We start from the raw sequence: 14,864 nt of genomic DNA, 5'->3' as shown, positions 1-14,864 counted from the left end.
ATTTCTGGGTGGAAATGGACTCGAAACGCTGGAAGTTTTAAAAGATTTATTTTTCTTTTTCCCTCCCCCCCCCCCACCTAAGTTAGGCTGGAACTGTTTTGTTACTTTAAAAAAAAAACTTTTTTTTTGTTATGAAAAAAAAAAGAAGCACCAAAGATATTTTTCCCACTTTTTCTTTTCTTTTTTTTTTAAAAGAAAAATAATAAATGCTGGATTTTCCCCTCTTTTTTAAAAGTAGTATAAAGTGTGATTTATTTTTTCCTTTGGAGGGAAAAATAGTGAGTCCTCGTCTTACAACAGTTCATTTAGCGACCGTTCACAGTTACAACGGGACTGAAAAAAGGGAGCATCCCCATGGTCACGTGATCAAAATTCGGCTGTTTGGCACCCGGTTCACGTTTATGACGGTCCCGGGGGTCACGTGATCCCCTTCTGCGACCTTCTGGCCAGCAAAGTCAATGGGGAAAGCCGGATTCACTTAACAACGGTGTTACTCACTTAACAACTGCAGTGATTCACTGAATAACAGTGGCCAGAAGGGTTGTCAAATGGGGCAAAATTCACTTAACCTCTGTCTCAGCAACAGAAATGTTCGACAGCCGACTCGCATTTACGACCGTCGCAGTGTCCCTGGGGTCACGCGATTCCCCTTTTGCGACCTGATAAGCAGAGTCCATGGGGGGGAATCCGGATTCGCTTATCAACTGCGTTACTAATTGAACAACTGCAGTGTTTCGCTATAATGACCGGGGCCAGGAAGGTCGTAAAATGGGACGAGACCCACTTAACCAGTTTTTCACTTGGCGACATAAATTTTGGGCTGGATTGCGGTGGTAAGTCGAGGACTTCCTGCGTTCGGTGTGCAGTTAATTCTGAGAAAATGATTCCTCAACCAGTTTTCCACGTAAGGTTGTAGAGGTAAAAGAGTTTTAGGAAAGACTCAAAATACTTCAGCATCGCCTCCGCCCTCCAGAACCGACCACACGGGCTATCCAAGGTGCCCTCTTAATGGGTGGCCGCGGTGCGAACGATGGGCGCGGTAGTCCGAGCTATCCAGAGGAACATCTCGCGTGACGGGTCTTCCATCAATCCGAAGCCACAATTTGGGGGTTAAAGGTTGGATAAAGCTCAAGCCCATTTCACACAACCGATTCTGCCTTGAACTCCGGGTGGGTTGTTGAGTTTAATTGGGGGTGAGTGGGTAGAGGCGGGGTGTTTATGGATTTGCACACAAATTCCACACAAAACAAAAACAAAAACAGATGAACTGATCGCTTATTCCTGCCAAAATATGTTGTGTACTTAATATTCTTGGCACAGCTTAGATCCAAAGATGAGATAAATAGAGGCATTAAAAACAACAAAAAATTTGGGGGTGGGATGAGAAGGTTGTGTACTTCCTGTTTCTCATTCCTTTTTCCTCCCTTCCCTTCTTCCGTTTACCTCCTTCCCTCTCTTCCCTTCCTTCCCTTTCTCTTCCTTTTCCTCCCTCCCTCCCTCTTCCATTCCCTCTTTACCCTTCTCTTTTTCTTCCCTTTTCCTCCCTCCCTCTTCCCTTCCTTCTTTCCCTTTTGTTTTTTTCTCTTCCTTTCTCTTTCCCTTCTTTTTCTTCCTTCCTTCCATTTTCTCTTTCTTTTCTTTTCTTTCCCTCCTCCCCTCCCTCCTTCCACTTTTTCTCACTCTTCAGAACTGAAATGCTCAACCCCCTTCTAGCCAACAACTAGGCTATTTTTTCCCCCTGTAAACATGAGACAGCAGTCCCGTGGGTTAATTGCCATCCTTCTCCATCCTATTGTGTAATGTTTATTTTGAAATAACTTTTCCTGGTATTTTGCTTTGCGAAAAACGCTATGTGACAATTCTGGGAAGTTCTGTGTTTGCGTGTTTCTTTTTGTGTGTGTATGTGTGTGTGTTAGGGGAAGGGAGGCTGATTGATAGAGAGATGATATAGTTAGCGAGCGAGTGAGTGAGAGTCAGCTGTGTTGGCATGGCACTCTGCACATGGCCAGGATGCTGCGGTCTTGAGTTTCGAACTACAGGTTCAATGAACTGAAGCTTGAAAAAGTGTTTTGTTGTGCATCGTACAGAAAATCCTTGACTTACGGCCATAATTGACCTTGGGATTATGGTCCTAAGTCGTGGTGGTTGTTAAGTGGGTCACCATGTGACCATGCCTGATTTTATGACCCATCAATGCACCTATTACGCCCGGTGGGAGTTTTTCCCCCCAGAAACTGGAAGTTGAACTCTGGTTTCTGGCCAAAAATATGTCAAAAATCTCAGTCATGTGATCGTGGGAATCCTGCAAATAATGGGAAATGTGGCAGTCGTTAAGCAAATTGCCATAATGGTTAAGTAAATTTGCGCTTGTTAAGCAAAGGCCCCACAATGGGTGTCTTGTTTTGGGGAAAAATAGTCATAAATTGTGGTCGCTGGATGCCTGCATAGGGCCTCACACATCTGTCTGTCTTTCTGACCATCCGTCCATCCATCCGTCCATCCATCCATCCGTCCGTCCGTCCATCCATCCATCCATCCATCCATCCATCCATCCATCCATCCATCCATCCATCCATCCATCCATCCATCTATCTATCTATCTATCTATCTATCTATCTATCTATCTATCTATCTATCTATCTATCTATCTATCTATCTCATCTCTCATCAATCATCTATATCTATCATCTATATCTCTGTGTCTGTCTGTCTATCTGTCTCTATATCTATTTATATCTATCTCATCTCATCTATCAATCATCTATATCATCTATATCTGTCTGTCTGTGTCTGTCTGTCTCTATCTTTCTGTGTGTGTGTGTGTGTGTGTGTGTGTGTGTCTGTATCTATATCTATCTATCTATCTATCTATCTATCTATCTATCTATCTATCTATCTATCTATCTACTCTATATCTATCCTATTTACAGCTACATCTAACGATCATCTATGAATATCATTATCTAATCTATATTACATCTATCTAATTATGTATATCTATCATTTATCAATCTATCATTATCTCTAACATTTATCAATTATCTCTGTCTATCATCGATCTATCTCATATCATCTATATCATCTCTACTTCTACATCTAATTATATCAATCTATCATCTAACATTTATCAATTATTCTGTCATCTATCTATATCTATCTATATCTATCTATCACTTATCTCTTTCTCTATCAATCATTATCTCTCTATCTTATCTCTCTCTCTCTCACACACACAGACACACATCTCTCTCTCTCTCATCATACCATCTATCTAATTTTTTCTTAAAATCAGATTTCCAGAGATGGATGCGTCACACACACACACACACACACACACACACACACACACACTGTATCCTGTCTCTGCTGATGCAACTCCAATTTTGCCCTCAGTTCGACTGAGTCAGGGATAATCCAGTGGGGAGGGTGGAAGGAGGGGGGTGTGTGTGCTCAGCTCAAGGGCTGCATCAAGGCCAGCCAGGAGCTCAACTGGGGTGAAATTTGGGGGGGGGAAGGAAAGAGGAAGGAGGGGCGAAGGAGAGAATCGCCCCTGGAAGCGCTGAGCTGGCCCTTACGTGTGGAACCTGAACAAGAGGTCTTGTCCCACCAAGAGGTGTGACTTGGCCGCCCCGGCAGGATCTCTCGTGCGCTTAGCTCAAGACTCCAGCGTTGATCTCATCCCTGTGTTTGCGGTTATCACATCTGGAAGCAATTACAGAAGCACCCCCCCCTCCTTCTGTAGGAGGAAAAAAAAATTTTGTGTTCAAAACACAGATGGAATTAGCAAGGCGGGGATGACCAAGCGGGAAGCAAAAGGGCAAAGAGATTTTTTTTTCCACCCTCCCCCCCCCCAAAAAAAAGATCCTATAGGGCTGGGTAGCCATGCAGACCTTCCTCTCCTCCACCCCCCCAAATTTCAAGATGGAAATAACAAGAGCAAAATTCTCTTTTTCGCAGCCGCTGGCTTAAATTTGGCGTCCGAGTTCCTGCATTGAAAAAGCTCAACGCCCATTGAGGCTCCAGATGTTGAGCGGTGGAGACAGGAAGGGAATTTGCAAAGATGAAAAGAGGGGTGGGGGGGAAGGAGCTGGCCAGGAAAGGGGGGGTGGCTTCCAAACGGAGGGAGCAACAAAGCCCATCGTGCTGAGCCGCAGCGAGGATGGATTAAATGGGGAAAAACCTCCTGTTTGGGACAGCCTGGCTGAGCCCAAAACGTGGGGCAGAAGCGGTGTCTTTTGCATCAACCTTGGGTTTAATCAATTTAAATAGAATGTTCCCCCAAAATAAAGAAAAATCTTAAAACTTTTTCTCGTAATTTTCGAGGGAGGAAAATGTCATTTTGCACCGAAAGAGGGGGAAAAGAAACCGAAGAGAATCCTTTAGGATTTAGGAAGAATGCACGCCTCATCCCAGCTTCTATTTTCCTTCATAGGGTCTTGTGACTTGAGTTCTGGCAGGCAGAGGTCTCCATAGGGCCAGAGCAGGGGGGGGGAAGCTTACAGGGACCCCCCACGGATGGAAAGAGAGCTCAAGGCGGGTCTTTTGCAGAAAAGCATCCAACATTCCTGCAAAACTGGCGTCGGCTGCTTTTTTATATCTCAGCCAGGATGGGATTTCCTAAATGTTTCCAAAAATCTCTCCTCCTTTAAGCCAGCTGGATGCATCCCTTTCCTGGCAAGGCCTCCCATTTTCGGCCTCTCCCCCGGGGCTTTTGTCTGTCTGCACCGAGCCAAGAAGTTTTAAACTTTTAAACCTTTTGTGGACACCTCGATTCTCCGGGTGCCCCGCACGAGGCAAGCTGATGTGTGTGTGTGGGGGGGGGGGAAAAGCATTTTACTAACTTTTCATCGCAGAGTTACTGCTTTATAAAGCCTCAGTTAAGGCCACACTTGGAATCCTGCATCCAGTTTTGGTCACCATGTTACAAAAAAGAAAAGAAAAGAATACAGCATCCAGTTTTGGTCACCACGATGTAAAAAAGATGCTGAGACTCTAGAAAGAGTCCAGAGAAGAGCAACAAAGATGATTAGGGGACTGGAGGCTAAAACATATAAGGAACGGTTGATGGAATTGGGTATGTCTAGTTTAACGAAGAGAAGGACGAGGGGGGACAGGATAGCAGTGTTCCAGTATCTCAGGGGCTGCCCCAAAGAAGAGGGAGTCAAGCTATTCTCCAAAGCACCCAAAGGCAGGACAAGAAGCAATGGATGGAGACTAATCAAGGAGAGAAGCAACCTAGAACTAAGGAGAAACTTCCTGACAGTCAGAACAATTAACCAGTGGAACAACCTGCCTCCAGAAGCGGTGAATGCTCCAACACTGGAAGTTTTTAAGAAGAGACTGGACAGCCATTTGTCTGAAATGGGATAGGGTTTCCTGCCTGAGCAGGGGGTTGGACTAGATGACCTCCGAGGTGCCTTCCAACTTTATCATCATCATCATCATCATCATCATCATCATCATCATCATCATCATTATTATTATTATTATTATTATTATTATTACTATAAGATGATCCAAGGCCTGGAGACAAAAACCTACGAAGAACGGCTGCAGGACTTGGGCATGTCCAGTCTAGAGAAAAGAAGGACGAGGCAGTCTTCCGATATTTGAGGGGCTGCCCCAAAGAAGTGGGGGGGTTTTTCCACCTATTCTCCAAAGCGCCTGAAGGCAGGACAAGAAACAACGGATGGAAATTAACCAAGGAGAAAAGCAACCTGGAATTTAGGAGGAACGTCCTAACATTGAGAACAATTAACCAGGGGAACAGCTTGCCACCAGAAAATGTGGGTGCTCCAACACTGGAGGCTTTTAAGAGGGGACTGGACAGCTACTTTTCTGGAATGGTATAGGGTCTCCTGCTTGTGTAGGGGGTTGGACTAGAAGACCTCCAAGGTCCCTTCAAGCTCTGTTCTCCTCTTCCTCTTCCTCCTCCTGTTTTTAAAGAAGAGACCAGACAGCCACCTGTCCGAAATGGTATAGGACAGGGGTAAGCAACCTTGGCTCTTTTATGACTCGTAGACTTCAACTCCCAGAATTCCTCAGCCAGCCATGCTGAGGAGAAAGGGAGAGGTTTCCAAGCTGAGCCATGCTGGCTCAGGAATTCTGGGAGTTGAAGTCCACGAGTCATGAAAGGGCCAAAGTTTTCCTCATGCTGGCTCAGGAATTCTGGGAGTTGAAGTCCACAAGTCATGAAGGGGCCAAAGTTTCCCCATGCTGGCTCAGGAATTCTGGGAGTTGAAGTCCACGAGTCATGAAGGGGTGAAAGTTTCCCACATGCTGGCTCGGGAATTCTGGGAGTTGAAGCCCACGAGTCACGAAGGGGCCAAAGTTTCCCTCATGCTGGCTCAGGAATTCTGGGAGTTGAAGTCCACGAGTCATACAAGAGCCAAGGTTGCCTACCCCTGGTGTAGGGTCTCCTGCTTGAGCAGGGGGTTGGACTAGAAGACCTCCAAGGTCCCATCCAGCTCTGTTCTGATTGACTTGAGTGGTCCTGGCCCGTTGTTCTTGCAGCCGGGATCTGGGTTGGAACGCGGGAACCGAATTCCAGGGCAGGAGTTCAAAATAATAATAAAACCCATCGTTCTCACTCTTTCCTGCTGGAAAGTTTATATCGCAGGGGGCCCGAAGGCAAGACTCGTTCCACCAATACAGCCTTGAATCTTTCCCTGCCAGAGGTTTAGTAGTCAATCTTTTCAACTGCAGATTAAATTGGGATGTGCATACGTGTTTAAAAAGGGGGGGCTGTGGTCATCCTCTCCCCCCCCTACACACACACACACACACACACACACAAAAGAGCAAGGCTTTCTGCAAGATAAGACCCTCTGGATTGAAGGTATGTGACAGTTGTGTGTTGAAACTAAGCAAGCAGGACCTTGGTTAACAGCATGGCTTTGTGATGCAGATAAAATGCCAGGGCAAACACACACACACACACACACTCTTCCAACCTTGGATTATAAACAAAGGGGGAGAAAATGAGCAGAAAACAGCGACCGCCCAGTTCTCTCCAATACAAAAACATCCATCAATCCATCAGAATAGATTTGGACGGGACCTTGGAGGTCTTCTAGTCCAACCCCCTGCTCAAACAGGAGACCCTATTATCGTTCTGGACAAATGGTTGTCCAATCTCTTCTTAAAAAGGAGGAGGGGGGAGAATAAACAGAGTTGGAAGGGACCCCAGAGGTCTTCCAGTCCAACCCCCTGCACAAGCAGGAGACCCTATACCAGGGGTAGGCAACCTTGGCTCTTTTATGACTCGTGGACTTCAACTCCCAGAATTCCTGAGCCAGCATGGCTCAGCTTGGAAACCTCTCCCTTTCCCCTCAGCATGGCTGGCTCAGGAATTCTGGGAGTTGAAGTCGAGTCATCAAGGGAGCCATAGTTTCCCCCATGCTGGCTCAGGAATTCTGGGAGTTGAAGTCCACAAGTCATAAAAGAGGCAAGGTTGCCTACCCCTGACCTATACCATTCCAGACAAATGGCTGTCCAGTCTTTTCTCAAAAGCCTCCAGTGATGAAGCAGCTACAACTTCTGGTAGCAAGCGGTTCCACTGGTTAATTGTCCTCACAGTCAGGAAATTTCTCCTTAGTTCTGGGTTGCTTCTCTCCTTGATTAGTTTCCATCCATTGTTTCTTGTCCTGCCTTCAGGCACTTTGGAGAATAGGTGGACCACCCCCTCTTCTTTGCGGCGGCCCCTCAAATACCGGAAGACTGCTATCATGTCCCCCCTTAAGTCCTTCTTTTCTCTAGACTGGCCATGCCCAATTCCTGCAACCGATCTTCATATGTAGATTTATACATTCATTACACATAGATAGATTTTATACCTAGATAGATTTAATATACATAGATTTATCAAATTACAAAGGAAGAAAGAGCCATTATTTCGGGAGCTGCTGGAGGGAGTCTCCTTTCGGCTGAAGTCTCTTGCGTCGCTTCTCTTCTTGGTCTTGTTTCTGTTTTTCCATTTTAGTTTCCCACTTTTCCATTCCGTGGTCTAGTTCTGACGAGAGCTGGGCTATGCGCCTCTGAAAGGCCAAAAAATCAGAGAAGGGGTGTTAAAAGGGACGCTTAAACAGGCCGGGGAGATGTCCTTCACATGCTCCCCCTCCAGGGGACGGAGGCTAAAATATACGAAGAATGGTTGCAGGAATTGGGGATGTCTAGTATAATGGAGAGAAGGACGAGGGGGGACAGGATAGCCGTGTTCCAGTATCTCAGGGGTTGCCCCAAAGAAGAGGGAGTCAAGCTATTCACCAAAGCACCAGAGGGAAGGACAAGAAGCAACGGATAGAAACTCATCAAAGAGAGAAGCAACCTGGAATTAAGGAGAAAGTTCCTAACAGTGAGGACAATTAACCAGTGGAACAGCTTGCCACTAGAAGTTGTGGGTGCTCCAACACTGGAGGTTTTTAAGAAGAGACTGAACTGAAATGGTATAGGGTTTCCTGCCTGAGCAGGGGGTTGGAATAGATGACCTGCAAGGCCCCTTCCAACTTATTATTATTATTATTATTATTATTATTATTAATAATAATAATAATAATAATAATAACCTTCCCGCAGGGAATTGCAAACATGCACCCTAGCGTCCATTTCTGAAAGACGAGGTAGTCCTTGCTTTACGACCGCAGTGGAACTCCAAAACGATTACTGTTAAGTAAGCTGCGCCCCATTTTGCGATCTTTTCGCCACGGCCATTGAGTGAATCCCCTGCGGTCACTAAGTGAAGCATGCGATCCTTAAGTGAATCTGGCTGCCCCCACTGACTTTGCTTGTCGGAAGCCTGCTGGGAAGGGGATCAAGGGTGATCACACGACCCTGGGATGCTGCAACCGTCGTTAAGTACCGGCTGGTTGCCAAGCGTCTGAATTTGGTCATGTGGTCGTTAAGTTGAGGAGTCGCTGGAATAGGGAACTTTACATTTTTAAAAAAAAATCTGAGGTAAATATGTGAGATTTCAAAACTGACTCTCTCCCTGCCCCTAAATTTGAAATAAGTCCTCTACTTAAAGCCATCTGAAGTTACGACAGCAATGAAAAAAAGGGACCGGTGACCGTTTTTCACACTTACGACCTTTGCAGCGTCCCTCAACGCTCACGTGATTTACATTCAGAGGCTTAAAAAAAACGATTCACATTTGTGACAGTCGCCGCGTCCCAGGGTTGCGTGATTTCCCTCTTTTGCGACCTTCCGGCAAGCCAAGTCAATGGGGAAAGCCAGATTCACTGAACAGCCGTGTTACTAACTTAGCCGCTGCGCCGATTCGCTTAACAACGGTGGCAAGAAAGGTCACAAAACGGGGCAAAATTCACTTAACAAACATGTCCCTTAGCAACAGAAACGCTGGGCTCAATTGTGGTCGTAAGTAGAGGACTTCCTTGTACACGGTAGCCAGTCCAGCACAGGTAGTCCTCGACTTACAACTTGGTGACTCTTCGAAGTTACAGTGACGTTGGAAAAAAGTGAATTATCAGGTCCTCCCACTTGTGACCACTGCAGCAACTGACTCGTATTTATGACGCTGTGTTCCAGGATCACACAATCCCCTTCTGCCCCCTTCTGACAAGCAAAGTTAATGGGGGAAGCCTGATTCATTTAACAACCGTTTGCTACAGTGGCGATCCACTTAACAACTCTGGCGAGAAAGGCTGTAATAATGGGACAAGACTCAATTAACAACTGTCTCGTTTAGCAACCGACTCATATTTGGGACGGCTGCAGGAGCACGAGATCCCATTGGCGGCCTTCTGACAAAGCAACGGGGAAGCCGGATCCGCTTAGCGACCGTGCTACTAACTGAACCACTGCAGTGTTTCGCTTAACAACTGCGGCAAGAAAGGGCATAAAAGGGAGCAAAGCTCACTTTAACAAATGTCTGGCTTAGCCACAGAGATCTGGGGCTCCGTTGTGGTCGTAAGCTGAGCACTACCTGTACAGGTTCTTAGAAAAATTGCTAGCCTTGCCCAGTTCGGGATGGAGACGAATGCTGTTTTTTTCAATCTGTGGATTTTTCAAGACTTATAAGACACGTCTCTGGAGATTCTCAGTCCTCCAAGCCATGGTTGTCCCAAAGGGGCTTTTTCAAGAGGCAACTGGACTTTCTTGTTTTTAGTAATAGTATCTCAGGGGGTGCCCCAAAGAAGAGGGAGTCAAGCTATTCTCCAAAGCGCCGGAAAGCAGGACAAGGAGCAACGGATGGAAACTAAACAAGGAGAGAAGCAACCTAGAACTAAGGAGAAACTTCCTGACAGTTAGAATAATTAACCAGTGGAACAACCTGCCTCCAGAAGCGGTGAATGCTCCAACACTGGATGTTTTTAAGAAGAGACTGGATAGCCATTTGTCCGAAATGATAAAGGGTTTCCTGCCTGAGCAGGGGGTTGGACTAGATGACCTCCAAGGTCCCTTCCAACTTTATCATTATCATTATTAATAGTAATAGTAGTAGTAGTAACAACAACAACAACAACAACAACCAGGCTGTGAGAAAGGGTACTTACCACCATCTCCCGGTTTTTTTCCTGTCTTCGGACTTGGCCTGACATGGGAGGGGCCGGCCTGCCATCTGCCGGGGGCGAGGGGGGGGGGAAGAAATACACAACATTATTAAAGATGCAAGTTGTTGATTCCCAGTGTTCAGACATTTGCACCAGACAGCAGGTGCAACACTGACTTCAAGCAGATTTCCTGAGATTGCAGGAGTGATTCTAACAGTTGCGGAAGTACAGGGAGTCCCTGACTTACGACCGGTTACTTAAAACACCATCTGAAGTCATGACAGACCCTGAAAAGGGGAATCACAGCCCAGTTTTGAAATTCTGACACCCTGCCCCCTGCGGTCACAGAGTAGTTGGAAGGGACCTTGGAGGTCTTCTAGTCCAACCCCCTGCTCAGGCTGGAAGCCCTATATCAATTGGTTGTCCAATCTCTCCTTAAAAACCTCCAGTGATGTAGCAGCCACAACTTCTGGAGGCAGGTGGTTCCACTGGTTAATTGTTCTCACTGTCAGGAAATTCCTCCTTAAGTTTTAGGTTGCTTCTCTCCTTGATCTGTTTCTTGTCCTGCCTTCTGGTACTTTGGGGAATAGCTTGACTCCCTCTTCTTTGGAGCAGGCCTTAGATATCGGAAGACGGTTATCATGTCACTCCCTAGTCCTTCTTTTCATTAAACTAGACATACCCAATTCCAGCATTTATTTTGCACTCCTGGCAACTGACCCAGATTGTAAGGAGAAATTTCCTGACGGGGAGAAAAATTAACCAACGGAACGGCTTGCCACCAGAAGTGGTGGGTGCTCCAACACTGGAAGTTTCTAAGAAGAGTCTGGACAGCCACTTGTCTGGAATGGTCTAGGGCAGGGGGTAGGCAACCTTGGCTCTTTCATGACTTGTGGACTTCAACTCCCAGAATTCCTGAGCGAGCATGGCTCAGCTTGGAAACCTCTCCCTTTCCCCTCAGCATGGCTGGCTCAGGAATTCTGGGAGTTGAAGTCCACCAGTCATAAAAGAGCCAAGGTTGCCTATCCCTGGTCTAGGGTTTCCTGCCTGAGCAGGGGGTTGGACTAGAAGACCTCCAAGATCCCTTCCAGCTCTTGTTATTCTGTTATTTATGGCTGTTTATGACAACTGAGCCCAAATTTTCTGTTGCTAAGTGAGACAGTTGTGAGGTGAAGTTTGCCTCATTTTACCACCTTGCAAAGCCACAGATGTTAAGTGAATCACTGCAGTTGTTAAGTTAGTAACACTGTTGTAGTGTGAATCTGGGTTCCCCACTGACTTTGTTTGTTGGAAAGTCGTAAAATGAGATCACTTTACCCCAGGACACTGCAACCGTCATAAATACATGCCAGTTGCCAAGCGGCCGATATTACTACTACTACTACTACTACTACTACTACTACTACTACTACTACTACTACTACTACTATATCAAAAATTCCATTTCTATCTTGAACAGTGTGTTATCTGGGTATACAAATATTAGAATATAATAATCATCACATTCATAGTAATCTTATCAAAATACAATCATGTACTAGGAAATAGCAGTCATATTGTTAAAAATAGTATTTTCCACATTGACATTAATTGAATAACAATCAAAATATTTACTAATCCGCTATAGATCTTCCTCATACAATCCACATTTTTCTCATATTTCCAACTTTCTAACCTCTGTTTCTGTCAGCCAACCATGGGTAAAACAATTCCCATGTCATAAAGTATTCAGTTTCTTCTTTTTCTTTAATGTTTAACGTTAACCCATCCATTTCTGCGCACTCCGGTATTTTTTAAATTATATTCTCCTCTGTAGGGGTCTCTTCATTTTTTCCAATACTGTGCATATACTCTCCTAGCTGCTGTTAATCAATGTAAAACTAAATATGTATTGCCTTTATTAATAGTTTTCTGATAACATGCCCAATAAGAATATCTCTGGTTTTAAATCTATATGTCGTTTTATCATTGCTTCCAGTCACAGGTGTATTTTGATCACGTGTCCACGGGGAGGCTGCAACCGTCAAGTGTCAAAAACAGTTCTAAGTCCACTTTTTTTCCAGTGCTGTTGATAACTTTAAATGGTCACTAAACGAATGGACGTAAATTGAGGACTACTTGTACTCTTTCATGAGGACCAGTTTGGGACGAGTAGATATAATTCCAGCTGGACGTTCTCGGATGTATCCAGGTCCCAGGCCATTCAGAGCTTTAAAAGGGACCACCAGCCATTTAAATTGGGCTATGCAACCATTTTAATCCAGCTGGAATTCTCCACCGCCCGCAAGCCCCTTGTCAATCATCTGGCCATTGAACTCCGCACGATTATCCTTTGTGGATGATCATTTGTTTCCTAAAACAATGTCTGAAAGGGCTTTGGCTTTATTTTTACTATTTTACTTTCGTCTTGCAAGTCTACAAATATCAATAGATAATGCACCTCCCTCCCTCCCCCCCCACACACACCCTGGTTTGTTTGTTTATTTATTTACCAGCAAAAGACCAATCTGGTAAGTCAGTGGTCGGACTGTGATCTGATGGATTTACAGGGAAACCGTGCCTGGAAAAAAAAAAAGAAGACAAAATTGTTTTGTTCGGCTCTCGGAAATTAAACCGATCACTAACGGATAAAAGGGATTTGATTCTGCCTTGACTGATCATGTAAATAATATTTTGCTTGGCAGGCCTGCTCAGTTCTGACCCCCCTCAACAGCTCCCAGCTTCCAATTTCCTAAGCAGCAAAACTGCCAAATAGTTGGAAGGGATCCTGGAGGTCATCTAGTCCAACCCCGTTCTCGAGCAGGAAAACCTACACCATTTCAGATCAATGGTTGTCCAGTCTCTTCTTAAAAACCTCCAGTGTTGGAGTAACCACAACTTCCTCCTGGAAGCAAGTTAAGATAAGATCCTTGTTTAATCTTGCACTAGCCCTGAGGAGGTTACCTAGTATGGTAATGAAACGTCTGCAAGAGAAAAACAATCAAGCGCAGAGAACACCAAGGACGCCACTGGACTCAGATAAGACCCCACCTCCTCCCCCAAGGGCATCCTGGCCCCTTCCTTTCCCATCTTTGTTAGTTCCTAAATTAATTTTAGTGTGACTATTTACCGTTTTAATGTTTTATGGTAATGATATAGATAATAGATAGATGATATAGATAGGTAGATAATAGATATAGGTGACAAATGATNAACACCAAGGACGCCACTGGACTCAGATAAGACCCCACCTCCTCCCCCAAGGGCATCCTGGCCCCTTCCTTTCCCATCTTTGTTAGTTCCTAAATTAATTTTAGTGTGACTATTTACCGTTTTAATGTTTTATGGTAATGATATAGATAATAGATAGATGATATAGATAGGTAGATAATAGATATAGGTGACAAATGATAAATGATAGACAGACAGACAGATGCTAGAGATAGATGATGATGATGATGATGATGATGATGATAATAATAATAATAATAATAATAAGAAGAAGAAGAAGAAGAAGAAGAAGAGGAAGAGGAAGAGGAAGAGGAAGAAGAAGAAGAAGAAGAAGAAGAAGAAGAAGAAGAAGAAGAAGAAGAAGAAGAAGAAGAAGAAGAAGAAGAAGAAGAAGAAGAAGAAGAAGAAGAAGTAGTAGTAGTAGTAGTAGTAGTAGTAGTAGTTGGAAGGGACTTTGGAGGTCATCAAGTCCAACCCCCTGCTCAGGCATGTAACCGTATACCATTTCAGACAAATGGCTGTCCAGTCTCTTCTTAAAAACTTCCAGTGTTGGAGCATTCACCACTTCTGGAGGCAGGTTGTTCCACTGGTTAATTGTTCTAACTGTCAGGAAGTTTCTCCTTAGTTCTAGGTTGCTTCTCTCTTTGGTTAGTTTCCACCCGTTGTTTCTTGTCCTGCCTTCAGGTGCTTTGGAAAATAGCTTGACTCCCTCTTCTTTGTGGCAGCCCCTGAGATATTGGAACACTGCTATCATGTCCCCCCTTGTCCTTCTCTTCATTAAACTAGATATACCCAATTCCAGCAACCGTTCCTTATATGTTTTAGCCTCCAGTCCCCTATCCCCTAAATAGATAGATAGATAGATAGATAGATAGATAGAGAGAGAGAGAGAGAGAGAGAGAGAGAGAGAGAGAGAGAGAGACAGACAGACAGACAGACAGACAGACAGCACTCACTTTATTCTCCATTTACTTCCAGCAAGTTTCATGGTACTGCAATGGAAACTCCGAGACAATTTCACGAGCTGGGATCCTACAGGGTGAGAAACCAGACAGAAAACACATGGCTGAACTGGTGTCCTTGGCCTAGAAACCTCTTCAAACCATTTAACATTCACCCACCCACCCACCCACCCACCCACCCACC

General features: G+C 44.9%; 1 protein-coding gene across 2 annotated transcripts in view; it reads right to left on the bottom strand.

The window, feature by feature from the left end:
- Positions 1–7,823: 7,823 nt before the first annotated feature.
- The window catches only part of MRPL52 (mitochondrial ribosomal protein L52), a 10,573-nt gene continuing 3,532 nt past the window's right edge, over positions 7,824–14,864 (bottom strand). For both annotated transcript variants that reach the window (XM_015824384.1, XM_015824385.1), the window contains exons 2-5: positions 14,675–14,750; positions 13,001–13,068; positions 10,512–10,576; positions 7,824–8,036 (exon numbers count right to left, since the gene is read on the bottom strand). In XM_015824384.1, the coding sequence (XP_015679870.1) occupies positions 7,890–8,036; positions 10,512–10,576; positions 13,001–13,068; positions 14,675–14,750 (356 nt within the window). In that variant the 3' untranslated portion in view covers positions 7,824–7,889. The remainder of the gene's footprint in view (positions 8,037–10,511; positions 10,577–13,000; positions 13,069–14,674; positions 14,751–14,864) is intronic.

This window comes from Protobothrops mucrosquamatus, unplaced genomic scaffold (assembly GCF_001527695.2).
Source record: "Protobothrops mucrosquamatus isolate PMUCROS unplaced genomic scaffold, P.Mucros_1.0 scaffold2216, whole genome shotgun sequence".
In the NCBI taxonomy this organism is placed as follows: Eukaryota; Metazoa; Chordata; class Lepidosauria; order Squamata; family Viperidae; genus Protobothrops; species Protobothrops mucrosquamatus.
The sequence above is the reverse complement of the archived record's forward strand: the minus strand, read 5'-3'. Positions and strand labels throughout refer to the sequence as shown.